The sequence below is a fragment of the Lupinus angustifolius genome, chromosome LG12, assembly GCF_001865875.1.
Source record: "Lupinus angustifolius cultivar Tanjil chromosome LG12, LupAngTanjil_v1.0, whole genome shotgun sequence".
NCBI lineage: Eukaryota > Viridiplantae > Streptophyta > Magnoliopsida > Fabales > Fabaceae > Lupinus > Lupinus angustifolius.
This window is the reverse complement of record NC_032020.1, coordinates 18,631,747-18,646,121: the sequence shown is the minus strand read 5'-3', so window position 1 is coordinate 18,646,121 and position 14,375 is coordinate 18,631,747. Positions and strand designations below refer to the sequence as shown.

The window sequence follows — 14,375 nt, the reverse complement described above, 5'->3', positions numbered from 1 at the left end:
ATGGTGTACAAAAGAGAAAATAACAAATCTACTAATTAATTTAACTTCTTTGCAATAAAAGAAAACATATACTTAAGTGACTAACAAGTTATTTGTATACTGGTGTAAAGCTTCGCTAGAAAGATTAAGGATTGTGTATAGGAAAAAGTCTACTGTTTAATGGTTTTTCAATATTGGAGGTAATGTATTGGAAATGATTGGTTGATTATCACTTTTAGGAATAAAAAATTATATTTAATTTTTGAGTTTTCGATGATGCTGAAGTGATGATTATTCATCTAGGGTGTTCTTTTTTGTTTAATTTGTGCATGAAAGGGTCTATGGTTTAAAATGATTTATCCTGGATTATCAATTGAGAGACACAATTGATACAAAACAACATAACTAAATTTTGTTGAATCTCATTTCAAAAAGATTTCACACCTAAATAAAGATGACATGTAATAACAAAAGATAGTTTAATGATATAAGGTTTTACTCGATCTCAAGTTTTACAAAAAAAATTCAAACATTTAATTATTATGAATAATATTTGTTAAGATAAATAATTATGTATTCCAAAAATAACTACTTCATTAGCTATAAGGTGATAATACCATTATTTTTTACTAAAAACATGTGCCAATTGAATGTATGGTGAGAATCTAAAAAAATAAATTAAAATAGCTTGATATTTATACATTATTAGTATTAATATTTATATATCATCCATCACTTATTTATAATATTATATTTAATAAGTTATAGATTCTACAAATGATTAAAAATGACTATATAGTGATAATATAACAAATTATTCCTGTACACTGCTCATATTTGTAATGTATTTCTAATGGTTGTTCTTCATGTGGGTAGGAGCAAAATACTCTCCCTTTTTGTGGGTTAGATAGAGGGAAAGGATTCTTTGTTGCTAAAGGATTACATAATAGTTGAGCCCTACATTCTTTGCTCCAATGATTTGGAGCCCCAAGGAAAAAAAGTAGACACTGGAAATATTAAGGAACCATTTTTGAAGGCTTTGGATAAAGATATAGTTATCACCATTGTTTCATAAGTTATGAATTGGGTATAAATCTTTTCATAATTTTTTCTCTTCCATGTCCAATGGTACAAAATCTATATTTTACATTCATGGAGTCAAGGATATCAATTCTCAAGTCCTTTATCTAATAAGCCTTGAATGGCTGCATGTAAGGTCCAACAAAAGTGACATCATTGGGTTGTATTCACCTACAATCATTTAAGTATAGGGAAACAGTGAAGGAATGAACACAACCACAATTGGCATACATGTCTAAAGTGTAGTCCCAATCACCTCATGGGTGATATTATCAGAACCTAAGTCAATATGAAATGATTTTATAACATAATTTGTAGACTAAGTTGTGGTCATGTATTCACTGTTCATGTTTTCAACTTTTATCTGTCAATTGGTCTTTCAATTTAAAACATGTTAAAGTATCACCAAGTTTTTTGAAATTATGATTGGAATATGAATTATAAATTTTAGTATTTGTTCGCACTATTTACAAGTATTTGTTTGCAAAGTCCGGAATATCCACATACTGGAATTTACTATAGGAACATCCACCAACAACTAAAAATTAAATGATTTCAATTTAATAAATAAATCAAACTGAAAATGAAAAACACTTCAAGAAAGTTAGAGGTGAAATAATGAATGAAATTGAAAAAACAAGTAACACCATTTTTAAATCTTTATTTTTTTTTGGATGAATTGAATATCCATCCAAATAGATATTTCCATGAATATCCATTAGATAAATTGGATGAATTCAATTCATTCATTACTAAAGTTATCAATTGGATTATATCCTTTAGCTCTAATGGATGGATTTAATTTCCTTTCCTTGAATTTGAATGAAGTGTAGATTGGGAATAATTTTGCCCCCTCTAATAATGCATATTCTTACTAGGGTAATTTCACCAGTAAGATAATGCTAAGTTAGGTAAAGCATTCACTGGTAAGGAGACAATCCTATCATCAAAACAAAATTCCAAATATCAGATCATAGACAACACAAAAATAAATTGATGTCCCCATGAAATAAGATTATCGACTAAGGTCAAGCACGATAGCTGCATGTTTTGGATTAAAAGGACATACCCGATTCACCCCAGATTTCTAATCTGACAAAATACAATTTCGTTGGAACTAAGTTACACAAATTATTTCGTTTAGATATTGAGAATTACAACAACCAAAAGCAAAAAAAATACAGAAGGTACCAGAGAACTGGACCTAGTTATGGAATTGATTACAATTGTCCAAGCACACACATCTACAGTGGTAGTCAATACCTGGATATGGAGGCAAAATGTACAGGGCAGTTGAAGTTCCTCCTACAAGGAAATTATTAGGAGGAGCACTCTTTTTTGTGTGAAAAAGTTCAGTCATAATCCTCTCTTTTTTTGCTATTTGCAGCAACCACAGTAGCCACTTCATCTGTGGAATTGATTAGACTGCATCAAGCTAAGTACCTGAACATATTTGCATTATCTTTGTCTCTTTCCAAGTAATCTCGAGAAATCAAGTCTTCAATCCGCTTTTTAATTGCCCTCACATCAGGCTGCACAATTACATCATCATATTGAGACAGATCAGAATTTGAGAGGAAAAAAACAAATGAGAATAAAGTATCTCTTAATATTATGGGATAACTTATCTCCTTCGGCCAATAAAAGTATGACATGTGTACTATTTTGTTTAGTTTTAGAAATATTTTTTATAGAAAATGATTAAAATGATACATGTCATGATTTTAGTGATCGCAATGAGATAACTTATCTTCTTACACCAGAAGATATTTTATTCTCAAAACAGATAGGCAATATTATGTTAGGAAAGTAGTCAAATGTGAACCTTAAACATGCGACCCAACTGCTCAACACACTCCACAACTAACTGTTGGTAGCCCAAAACTTTCCGACTCTTCATAATACGCACAATTGAGGCATCAATAGCATATCTTCTGTCCTTGTCCACATCCTCAATCACTTTTTTCTTCTCATCCACAGGAGGAAGAGGAATCTGCAAAAGTGTCACGATTCCACTCAAAGGTCGGCAAATTACAAATGCAGACAAACAAGAGTGTAGAGACAATATTTTTAAGATTATACCTTGATCCTCCTCATTTTGTCAGTGAACTTTGAATTAAATTCAAAATAATCAGTAGGGGATATTGTTTTTGTGTTTGGCTCCTTGATAAGAATCTTGTACTTGGCACATGACAAGGAATGGAGCAGTCTAATAACATCGTCATCCGATAAGTTCAATTGAGTCATTATCTCTGAATAACTCAGTCTATCTGAGGAATTAAAAAGCAGTAATGCCGAAGCCTATAGAAAAACAAGACAACATTTCATCAGTATAAAGAAATCCATATAATAACATCCATCAACACCACAAAAGTGAAAAATGAATGTATGATACATTTTTACAGACAAGCATGCGGTAAGTAATATGACCTGGTAGGTTGTAACAATCAGCTCCACGTTTTTTGGTTCAAATTTCCCAATTATATTGCAGGTACCCAAGGAGTAAATCCATGCAAGTTTTCTGTGCTTTGTTTTAGTTTGATAAAACTCTTTGAAAACCTCAACGCACCTAACCTTAAAAATAAAATAAAGATAAAGGTGTTAGTTGTAGATGAAAATCTAAATAATATAGTTTAAGTAGTATCTAGAGATTATGAATACCATTTCTGCTGGAAGATTGAGGTCAAAAGATTTGTAACTAGGCCAAAAGCCAGTTGTCAGAACTGTAACTGTTAAGTCTATTCCAGGATCTGCATTAGTATTATTACTTAGATACTCCTCAAAGCTAGTTTGATTCTCCTTAGCCAGGGTCAAATCTGTAACCTGATGGGAGCAAAAAATTATTTTTGTCAACCAACCAGAAAAATTGAGTGTGTATATCAGCCTCCATTTACAAAGACCTTAAAAGACCGACCATTCCTTCCATCTTGGATGTAAACTGTCCACCACATTGTTGCTTTAATTTTGTCAAAATACTTCTCTCATGGTCATCATTGGCACTCTTATCAAAAAGAAGCCTTCGAGCAAGCTTCTTCCTGAAAGCAAGAAATGAAGAACCCTATATTAGTATTCTTCTGTTCAGATAAATTTGAGAAAAGGGAGAACATATAATGAAACCTGTTGTTTTCAACAACACAGCAGAGACTCCTTTATATAGGCTTTAACATAATAGTTACAGAATCAATCTAGTAGATACTAGCCTTATTTACATGATATGTACTATAATTACAAGGATTCTAACATTTTCAGAGAATAGCAAATAAACAAAGGAATGCAATTCTGACATTTAGATTTATCCACACAACTCCAAAGTTTAAGCTGTCAAGAGAGACCCCGAGATTGCTTTTACATCTCTAACATTCCCACTACCCTAGAATGCTTTGGGCTTGAAAAGTGAACAACACACAGGCCCTGATATCATAGAGGCCCTGATACTATGTTAAAGACTAACTCTTCCAAAAGCTTGAACCCAAGATTGGTATTATATCTCTAAAAATAGGAAAAACAGATGCTGCATGCAACACCAAGAAACAATAGCAATCAATTATCATGAAGTAGTCGCTGAAAACTGATACAGCAACAAAAAATTGCTAATATATGAAGATAGACACAAAATCAAACCATATTTTGGCGATCATATCAAACACAGTTATCATCACACAAGATTTCATCTTCTCTTTTATCTTTACCTGTAAAACTCAGCAAACAAGTCTTTGTCGCTAATATAAGCGAGCAACTTGACCACCTACGAATGGACCAAAACAAATCCCAAATTCATCAGCCAAAACAGCGTGCATCAACTCAATAGAAGTATATGGAACATCAAGAAAGATGCAGACCTTTTCAAGAGTTTCTTCGATTGCTTCATCACTCAATTTTTCACTTCCTCCTTTCTTCAGAATGTTATCACAAAAAGTGGCAAGCAATTCTGCACTTGAGCTTCCAGCAACACCCTTGTTGCAAAAGATCTCAAAAGCTTCCTTGAGTGCCTATATGATCAAAACTTTCAGTTTTAGATGCACATATCAATCCAAATAATAACTGTAAAACAACTTCTGATCCAAACCTTGTGGAAAAGAGTATGATTCTGGAAACAGTCGTTCACATATGCCACGTACTTATCGTGCAGCTCAATCACCTTCCGAACAAATACCTAAAGAAAGAGACTGTTTTTAAGACCCACAACTTCAAAAAAAATCAGTTAAATTAATAAAGTTAAACCTTTTATAATCACCTGCTCCTGCAGACCAACAATATCCTTTTTATCTGGCTGCAGACATTTGGATAAGAACATTAAAGTCAGTTGTAAATATAAATTGCTTCAAGAGTGTGAGAATTTCACAACTAGGTCATTAAAAAATTGCAAATTGCACATAAGATGAGGCAATGGATACATTGCTTTGTCAGAAAAGCAAATTCAAAATCATGTTCCACCACCATCCATAGAAGAGATCTAAGTTCTTATTTTTCCGGGATCAAAGAGACCCAAGTTAGCTGTTACGGTATTGAATGCTAGGAGGCAAAAATCTATCAAAAGCTTAAGGTCAATGTCACATACATGATGAAGTCGCGTTTTATGAGTGGCCATACTAAAAAAGATAGGATTAGAGATGAATGTGTTTCAATAAAAACTAGATTTAGCCCCCATTGTAGAAAAGTTGGTAGAACCTCACCTTAGATATGTTGACCATGAGAGGGGATCCACTTACTCCAAAAACTTATTCTTCATCTTAATCATCAATTCTAGGAAAATCTAATGGTTTAGATCTACTCACTAATTCAAACTATTGGATTTCCCTAAAATTGATGGCTAAGATGTGGAGTAAATTTTTTAAACTTACTTTTGGAGTAAGTGGATCCCCTTCCATTGATCATATTAGGAGAAGCACTTTTGAAGCCTCAGGGGAGAAGTGTAGATAAGATGGAGGATAGCTTAATAGTGGGAGGTCAAAAAATATTATGGGTGAAACAAATAGAGAATATTGAAGACTTGAACGGAATTCCCGGAGACATGGTTTGCAATAGGACACAATGATGCCCTTTAATCCATACAGCAGACTCAAAGGGGTAAAGGGCTTTGTTTTTGTTAATAAAAGAGAACCAAGTTGAAAATTATCACCTGGTCTCCCTAAGTTATTTTGTAAAGTCCACCACTAACAAACAATAATGGACATACAGCTTGATATTAAAATCAGTAAGCAAACTAAGCATAGAAGTGCATAAGAAAAAGTAAAAAACAATTAATTCAAGGACATACCTTTTTGTTACTTGCAGCATCTTCTGCCAGCTTCACCAATGCCATACCTTCAGTGGTCACATGCTGGGAAAAGGAAAAAAGAAAGCATCTTATAAGCAAGTGAGTGAAAAATGTAAAAAAAAACACAAGCCCAATTTTAACTAAAATATTTGAAACGAGAGAAAGAGACAACCATAGGTTGAATTTCACCAACCTGCTTAAATATAGTAGAAACGGGATCTAAGCCACGGGGTATTTTAGAAAATAACCTGAACATCCTTGACAAATCTCCGACCTACACATTTGAAGGAAAACATAGCATTAAATTTATGGTTAAAAAACATGAAAGCTATAGTAAGTAAGATGAGCTTCATGAGTACCTTGTCATCTCTGAGTAATGCATGACATCCAGAGTGTTCTTTCTCGAGGAGTTGGTTCGCATACACAGATAACAGCTCATGCTGAACTTTCTAAAAAAACAAAATTTTCCGACAAAATAAAACACGGGAGAAGCTCAAAAACTATAAAATGACACCCAAAAAGTCAATGATAACCATTAACATTTTTTCTTCAAGTTGCTTAATCCACCGAACATGCAGAAGACTCAAGTAGCTGAAATAGTATTATAAAGTCAACAACACACCTCTAATAATTTTGGCTCACTGCTAGAGTGTAAGTAATGAGCAACCCTATCTTTCTCTCGTTTTAAGCACTCCTCAGCCTGTAATAAAATAAGGGGGGAAACAAATTGAGGACAGACAGTCATGTAAATGAAGAAACCAAGTTAAGAAAAATTTAGAAGCCATACCTTAAGCATATAATCAGGACAAGAATCTTCTAGGATCCAGTTTGAAGCCTTTCGAGAATAATAAGCAGAAGTGTCTTTGAGCATGACAGCTTCAAAATCATTCTCATAATGATCCATTTGCCCCATTCCAATTTCAACAAATATACCTAATACATTCTTTAATAGAGCTCGATCAATCTGCTCTCCCTCACGTTCTTGATCAATCTTTGAACAATGAAGGTTTAGTCAAAAATTAACTGATCTGAATTTGTTCACATCGAAAATCTAGCATAATAAGGAAGAAAAGCTTACAAGAGAAATAACTGCATCTCTCACTTTCCCATTTAGTTCCTTGTAAACCTGTAAAATCAATTTATTTCACAAAGAGGCAGCATAAAAATGGAATGACAATAATAGGAAAGCCATCAAATTAATAATAGCACTTCAAAGATTGTCTTTCTTTATAACATGAATATAGCTAATAGATGTAAGGTTTACCAAGTCACGAAAGCAAGTCAGTCCAACTTCATTGAGGGGTGGCAGTGACCTCCGAGCAATAAAGTAGCGATCCAAATAGTGAAAGAAACGAGAAAGCCACCTCACCATAATTTTATGGTTTGCCCACCTCTTCACAAGTTCTCTCAACATAAACTCATCATGCTTTTCTCTCAAAGAAGGTAACACCTGAAAACCCCTCCCGCGAAAAAAACAACAGAAAGTCATTAGAAGATAGCTGACAATAAAATATATAATAGATACAACCATCAAAATAATTGAGCCACAAGGACAATATAAACATAAATAGGATTTAATTGTCATGCACTATCCGTGTAAAGATTTTTAAACAATCAATCATTCATTGTCACATTATTAAAATTGTTTGACTCTTATAATAATTATCTTAAATGTCACCATGTGATGTATGATTGGTTGATAAAGTAAAAAAATTCACTGACAATGCATCAAAATTAAACTCATAAATATTTAATAGATAAATAGCACTAGGCGAGTCACACACAATACAAATCCTAAACAAATTTAAAATAATATTCAGTATAACTAACAAAACTATATGATTAAAACACAAAAAACTTGAGAATCTATTTGGATAAGGGGTAATGGGGAGGGAGGAGGTAAGGATAGAAGAAAATAATTTTCTCTCACTTTTTATTCCCTTCCAAAATTAGGTGACTTTATTTTATATGTTTACATTTACTAGTTTACCCATACATTGAGTTGCGCTACATAATTTTTTCAAGGATAAGATTATATTTTTAACCTAAAAACAACCTCTCCGCTTGCAGGGGTTTGGATGTGTACATCTACCCTCCCCAAACCCCACTAAGTGAGAGCCGCCCCGTACATTGGACAACCCTTTTAAGATTATCTCATCCCTCCCTTTTCTATTTTATCTCATCATGTTCTTTTCCATTCAATCCCATCTCTCTGAACCTTCCTAACATTGTGTAACAGTTCAAAGACTTCCTCTTAAACAAGTAATTTTTAATACTGCCGAAAATAAGAAGAAAATAGTCAGATACCACATCCTACAGTGCATACGTTCATCTATCCCGGACTAGTACAGATCCTCTATGACTCCGGACATGCCCACCACAGCAACGTTGCTGCTATCTACCTCTCCTTATTCATATCTAAGCAAATGCCACTTCAATGATATCATCCACTATCTGACTATGATTTGTTATTTGTATCACAGATACTGTGGTGGTACATCCTTAACCTCCAAAAAGTGGTTGCCATGGTTTTGGCATTCCCATACAAACTATTTACTTGCATTTGGTATTACATAGTTCCAAATCATGATTCAAGGTACAGAATTGCATGAATCCGGTACACTGATCAAACCATTTTTTTTTCAATAACTTGCTTTAGATCTAGTTACTACCTTATCTTACAATAACTACACTAAACCAACGAGAAAGCACACGCAGTAACGATAAAAAGGTTACGCAAGTTCAATATAAGAATTAAACTCACAGTTGATAAAATGTACTCTTCAAAAGACTCCCTGTACTTGTCATAAAGTTGTTGGGAATAATCATGAGGGGGTTTTTGAGTGCACATATTATAGATAGTTCTGCAAAAAAAACAGATATATATATAAAGTAAAATTAAACATGTAAGAAACAAAATGATAGTGAAATTAGAGATATAAAAGAAGCAACAAAAAAAATACGTGTAAAGCATCATATAGTCCTCGGAGCTAAACTGAGGCTCAGGAAGGCCTTCTAGAATGTTCTTGAGCTTGGTGATGCCTTTGTGCATAAAATCCCATCCTTGTTCCAAGTCAATAGTTTTACGCTCACTCATTGATATGATCACAAATCCAAAATCTGAAGAAAAAAATTAGATTTGAAATATAGTCACAAACGATGTGAAAATAAGAGAGAGTGAGATCGGGGAAGAAGATTAGGAGAAAGGGTAAAACCTTTAGAGGTGAAAAGAGAATCGCGCGAAAGAAAACCCAAGACAAAACCTAGAAAGAGAGAGAAATAGAAACAAGAGATTCAATTCAAGGACAATATGTGAAATTTCTGTACCGACTTGTCTTTTTTATAAATTATTTTAGATTAAGGAGAAGAAAAGAAAAAAAAAGAGTACAACTAAAAAAATGGTACATGTTTGTCCTTAAGCAATAACCGGTTCGAGTACTGTGGATGAAAAATATCAAACCAAAAAACAATTATAAGCCTTTGTTACTTTAAAACTGTTGAAAATACTTTTACTTAATGGTTATTTTTTTAATAATTTATTTTAAATTATAAAATACTAGATAAAATTAAAATTTCTCTGCAATTGTTATTGTTATTTCAAAATGAAAATTACTCACGTGGCATCTCAATCTAAGAAATTGTTTTTTAGTCAAAAAAATAAAATATTATAAATCATATTAAATTAAAGTTATTTGATATTGTGTTATTTCCTTTAACATATTGTTGCAAAGGGAAATTATTGTTTTTTGTTTTCAATAAGAATCGTATTATTATATATGAAATAATGAAAATATCATACCATATTAATTTTCGGTTGTTTTTTATTATTTGTCACTCCAATGAATCTTTACTCATCAATTGTATGTTTTAAGTGATAATCTAAGAATTAGTGTTCAAAGATTTTACCTAATATAAATCAACAATATTATACAGCAACAAAAAAAACATTCATAACACTAGGAGAAATAGACTATATGAATTTAACATTGTTATGATTTATCATAAATAAATCATAATCATCATAAATCAGCAATATTGTATTTAATTAAACTAATTTCATAATGTATTTCTAATTTTTTAATTATGGAAAAATGTATCATGAAATTTAAAATTGTTAATGAGTTAAGATCGATGTTTAAAATCTATGCATTGATAGTATAAAGTTTTTTACACTGTCAACATATCATTCACCATTGATTTGTATTATTTTTATTTGAGAGTTAATGATGATTAACAAATCAATGGTTGAATCTATTCATTCGAATAAGATATGATCCATGAGTCAGATTGAGTTATCTTGTAACAAGAGAACATGAAAGGTTGAGTTCAAAGACGTTGTCCCAAATTACTCTAGTGGTGTAAAAACTTATACACAATTACTAAATCATTTATTTGAATTATTTTTTTAAATAATTAAATAACAATATATAAAATTCATATAAACTCATACATTTTTTGTTCATAAGATAAATAAAATGATATCCAAAAAAGTTATCGGTAATTTTTTATTTTTTATTTGTGTTCAAAGAAATTGACAGGTAAATCCTTAAAGTTGGAAAGGTTACGTGAATAGTGTTGTCAAACTACACTATCACATGTTTGGTATATTGGTATATGTTTCGAAATATCTATAGAAGTAGTGTAGTTTTTAGAGATCCACGAGTTTGGAGCAGTCGTGGACCATGAATGCGGCTTCCCTAACACATTCTCTCTCCTTAATGGAAGTTGTGTTTCTCATCCACGAGTTCCACTATTTTTAGGAGTCGTGTATCCTAAACATGATTTCGATTGTATATTATGATTCTTGGTTTAGATGGTAATGTAAAGCTCAATGGTTCAACACTCACCCATTGTTTAAAACAATATAAAAAATGTATAAAATTCGATAACGAATATAATACAATGTAACCATAATGTATTAGAGTCATTGTACAAATAATATGTGTTAGTTATAAAAAAATAAAAAATAATTAAATATTGAACAATTAACCTCTAAATTACCATTTAAACTAAGAACTAATATATATAGATTATTCTTGTTATTAATGTACAATGAAAATTATATTTAGGGTGCACACCTTCAAAAAAGTGGAACTCGTGGATGAAAAACACTACTTCCACGAACGAGAAAAATGTATAAGAGTGAGTCTCGTACCTCATACGCAAAAGATTACAAGGAAATCACATTCACCGTCCATGACTTTCCGAACTCGTGAATCTCATCCACGCCTAAAAACTACACAATTTTCACAAATATTTTAAAAAATGTATCAAACTGCACTGTGCAGGTAACTTCCCCCCTTACTTATGATAAATAACTAGTGTCAATATTAAACTCTAAACTTAAACCCTCAAATACGGAGGTTGAGAGTCTCAGGGAGATGACGACGACGGAGCCATCGGAAACGTTCAAACCCTACACTCTCTCTCAAACCCTAACCGGCCACAAGAAAGCCGTCTCCGCCGTCAAATTCTCCTCCAACGGCCGCCTCCTCGCCTCCTCCTCCGCCGACAAGACTCTCCGCACCTATGCCTTCACCAACTCCGACTCCGATTCCGACAGCCTCACCCTCTCCCCGATGCAAGAATACTCCGGCCACGAACAGGGCGTCTCCGATCTCGCCTTCTCATCTGACTCACGCTATATCGTCTCCGCCTCCGACGATAAAACCCTCCGCCTTTGGGACGTTCCCACAGGTTCCTTGATAAAGACCCTAACCGGCCACACCAATTACGTTTTCTGTGTTAACTTCAATCCTCAGTCAAACGTCATCGTTTCGGGGTCGTTTGATGAGACGGTTAGGTTATGGGATGTGAAGAGTGGTAAGTGTTTGAAAGTGTTGCCTGCGCACTCAGATCCTGTCACAGCAGTTGATTTTAATCGCGATGGTTCACTTATTGTTTCGAGTAGCTATGATGGGTTGTGTAGGATTTGGGATGCTTCTACTGGACATTGTATCAAGACTTTGATTGATGATGAGAACCCTCCTGTTTCATTTGTCAAGTTTTCCCCCAATGCTAAGTTCATTCTTGTTGGTACCTTGGATAATAATTTGGTAATTATTTTCACCTTTATTTCCATTTATTTTCTTATTTTCCATTGTTTCAATTCAATCATATGACATATCAACAAGACATTGGTCTAGTAGTCTAGTAGCCTAATACGACCAAAAGGTTAATGTTTCGATTCCTGTGAGTCACACTTGTTAGGAGGGACATTCACGCATCTAGAAAGGGACATCCAAAAGGCTGAAGGGATATTATTGGTATTACAAAAAAAATATGACAACACTGTTGTTAATTAGCTACACGCTAAGGCAATGTTTGGTAATACACCTATTTTTAAATGTCACTTACACATGTCAATACTAGTGTGCAGGAGCATATCACTTGTGAAGGAAGTAGAAATTTTGTATTTTCACATTTTTAGGTGGCAACAATGTTTTTACATTCCTGAGCATCACATACCATCATGTTGATATCCGATGTCAAACACTGCCTAAAGTTGTTGATTATTCTCTTTCCTGCTGGTGTTGGGTCTCCTTAATTTGCACAACAACAATGCTGACAAATTTACTTGAACATCAGTGCATATTCTTTTGGTGCTAGGAATGTGTTTAAACTTTCAATTTTCAGCTCATCCTTCTGGTTATAGTAGGATACCATGATAATGATGCATTGTGGGGTGAGCACTGCAGCAGCCTGTGATCCCTCCAATGTCAAGACAGAGGTGTTTGGTGCTCTATGAAACCAGCCTCATGCTTTGCTCTCTTTGTCTAGGAGAGACGACACTTGAGCCTTCGCCCAAGCACCATGACTCGATCTCAATTTGGAGCGGGCAGGCCAGCATGGTGCAGTAACCACTCAACCTAGATGAACCATAGCCATGTTCCATCACTTTGATGCCCCCACCTGGATTACAAGCTAGAGTTACTCACCTAGTGGGATTATAGATTGGTTGTTGTTGCTCCCTATTTGACTCAACTTTTTGCAATCATATTTGCATGTAATGTAATACAGCTAATAAAATAGCTTCAAGTTATGCACTTCGAACCTCATACCATGTTGAGCTGCCTAGCTCCAAGACTTATAGTGGAGCCTTATTTCCCCCAGCCTATGGGAAGACAAAGGGGAATCCTCACAATAAGCTATCTGAGTGGAAGAATAGTTTTGAATTTACCGTAGCTACTTCTTCCTTTAGCATGACTTTCCCGGTTGGGGGAGAGAAAAAGTTCGCCAACAATTCAACACCTCTTCTCATTTGCCTAGTAACCAATTTCGTAGCTTAACTCACTACAAGATTATTTATTTTCCTGCCTGCTTCACCCGCCATTGCTTTAGTCTAGATTTCCATGTTTTCTTGTATTAACATGGATGTTTTCTTTCCCTGCAGAGGCTTTGGAACTATTCAACTGGAAAATTTCTGAAGACTTACACTGGTCATGTTAATTCAAAATACTGCATTTCGTCCACTTTTTCTATAACAAATGGTAAGTATGTTGTTGGTGGGTCAGAAGATCATTGTATATACTTGTGGGATCTGCAGACAAGAAAAACTGTTCAGAAATTAGAAGGGCATTCAGATACTGTTTTATCTGTGTCATGTCACCCTACAGAGAACATGATTGCTTCTGGTGCTCTTGGTAATGACAGAACTGTGAAGATCTGGACTCAACACAAAGACTGATTTAGAAGAAGGAAACTAACTTGTGATGAGACCTTTAACTCATTTTGCAGTTGTGGACTTTGGTTGAGGAACTTGGTAGCTTTTGTGGCTGAGATCACTATTGTAATTTCGAGGATTTCATTTTTCTACCATTGTTTCTTAAGTAGTTAATGTCATTTAAACTGCAAGGTCCAAAATTCTTAGACAGTTTACTCTTTGTGAGAGAGCATTATGTCCGGCTGGTTGGGTACCTTATTCTCAAATAATTTTGAGACCCCAATCCATCTTTCATGCATATACTATATGCATAAATCACAATATATTTTGTGATATATTGTTAGTGTTCATACCCAAAACAAACACGCCTTTTGTAATTCGGTAAATATGGGAAGA

The 14,375-nt window shown here is 33.8% G+C and overlaps 2 protein-coding genes across 4 annotated transcripts; one reads left to right on the top strand and one right to left on the bottom strand.

Moving 5' to 3' along the window:
• Positions 2,155 to 9,597, bottom strand: LOC109362716 (cullin-1-like). Of its 3 annotated transcripts, none has more exons than XM_019608704.1 (20): positions 9,541 to 9,597; positions 9,280 to 9,438; positions 9,081 to 9,180; positions 7,581 to 7,766; positions 7,395 to 7,442; positions 7,104 to 7,307; positions 6,939 to 7,016; positions 6,676 to 6,765; positions 6,510 to 6,590; positions 6,317 to 6,379; positions 5,294 to 5,329; positions 5,126 to 5,212; positions 4,899 to 5,048; positions 4,749 to 4,804; positions 3,974 to 4,094; positions 3,721 to 3,882; positions 3,490 to 3,633; positions 3,142 to 3,360; positions 2,885 to 3,052; positions 2,155 to 2,591 (listed from the first exon to the last, which is right to left on the bottom strand). In XM_019608704.1, exons 2-20 carry the CDS (start codon positions 9,411 to 9,413, stop codon positions 2,490 to 2,492), a joined length of 2,229 nt encoding a protein of 742 aa, XP_019464249.1. In that variant the 5' UTR covers positions 9,414 to 9,438; positions 9,541 to 9,597; the 3' UTR covers positions 2,155 to 2,489. The 3 variants fall into 3 exon arrangements, with proteins under 3 accessions (XP_019464249.1, XP_019464250.1, XP_019464251.1); XM_019608705.1 differs by having other exon boundaries at positions 9,280 to 9,436; positions 9,532 to 9,592; XM_019608706.1 differs by having other exon boundaries at positions 9,280 to 9,443; positions 9,540 to 9,578.
• On the top strand, positions 11,643 to 14,189 carry LOC109361484 (COMPASS-like H3K4 histone methylase component WDR5A). The gene is made up of 2 exons (XM_019606950.1): positions 11,643 to 12,372; positions 13,710 to 14,189. The coding sequence occupies exons 1-2, from the start codon at positions 11,698 to 11,700 to the stop codon at positions 14,001 to 14,003; spliced, it is 969 nt and encodes a 322-aa protein (XP_019462495.1). The 5' UTR covers positions 11,643 to 11,697; the 3' UTR covers positions 14,004 to 14,189.

What these genes read in the sequence shown, in the direction of transcription:
- LOC109361484 (XM_019606950.1), top strand. Translation starts at nt 11,698, where the DNA reads ATGACGACGACGGAGCCATCGGAAACGTTCAAACCCTACACTCTCTCT. An exon ending in GTACCTTGGATAATAATTTG is followed by an intron (nt 12,373 to 13,709) that starts GTAATTATTTTC and finishes CTTTCCCTGCAG; the next exon opens with AGGCTTTGGAACTATTCAAC.
- LOC109362716 (XM_019608704.1), bottom strand. Translation starts at nt 9,413, where the DNA reads ATGAGTGAGCGTAAAACTATTGACTTGGAACAAGGATGGGATTTTATG. An exon ending in GTGAGCCAAAATTATTAGAG is followed by an intron (nt 6,766 to 6,938) that starts GTGTGTTGTTGA and finishes TTGTTTTTTTAG; the next exon opens with AAAGTTCAGCATGAGCTGTT. An exon ending in TCGAAGAAACTCTTGAAAAG is followed by an intron (nt 4,805 to 4,898) that starts GTCTGCATCTTT and finishes GTCCATTCGTAG; the next exon opens with GTGGTCAAGTTGCTCGCTTA.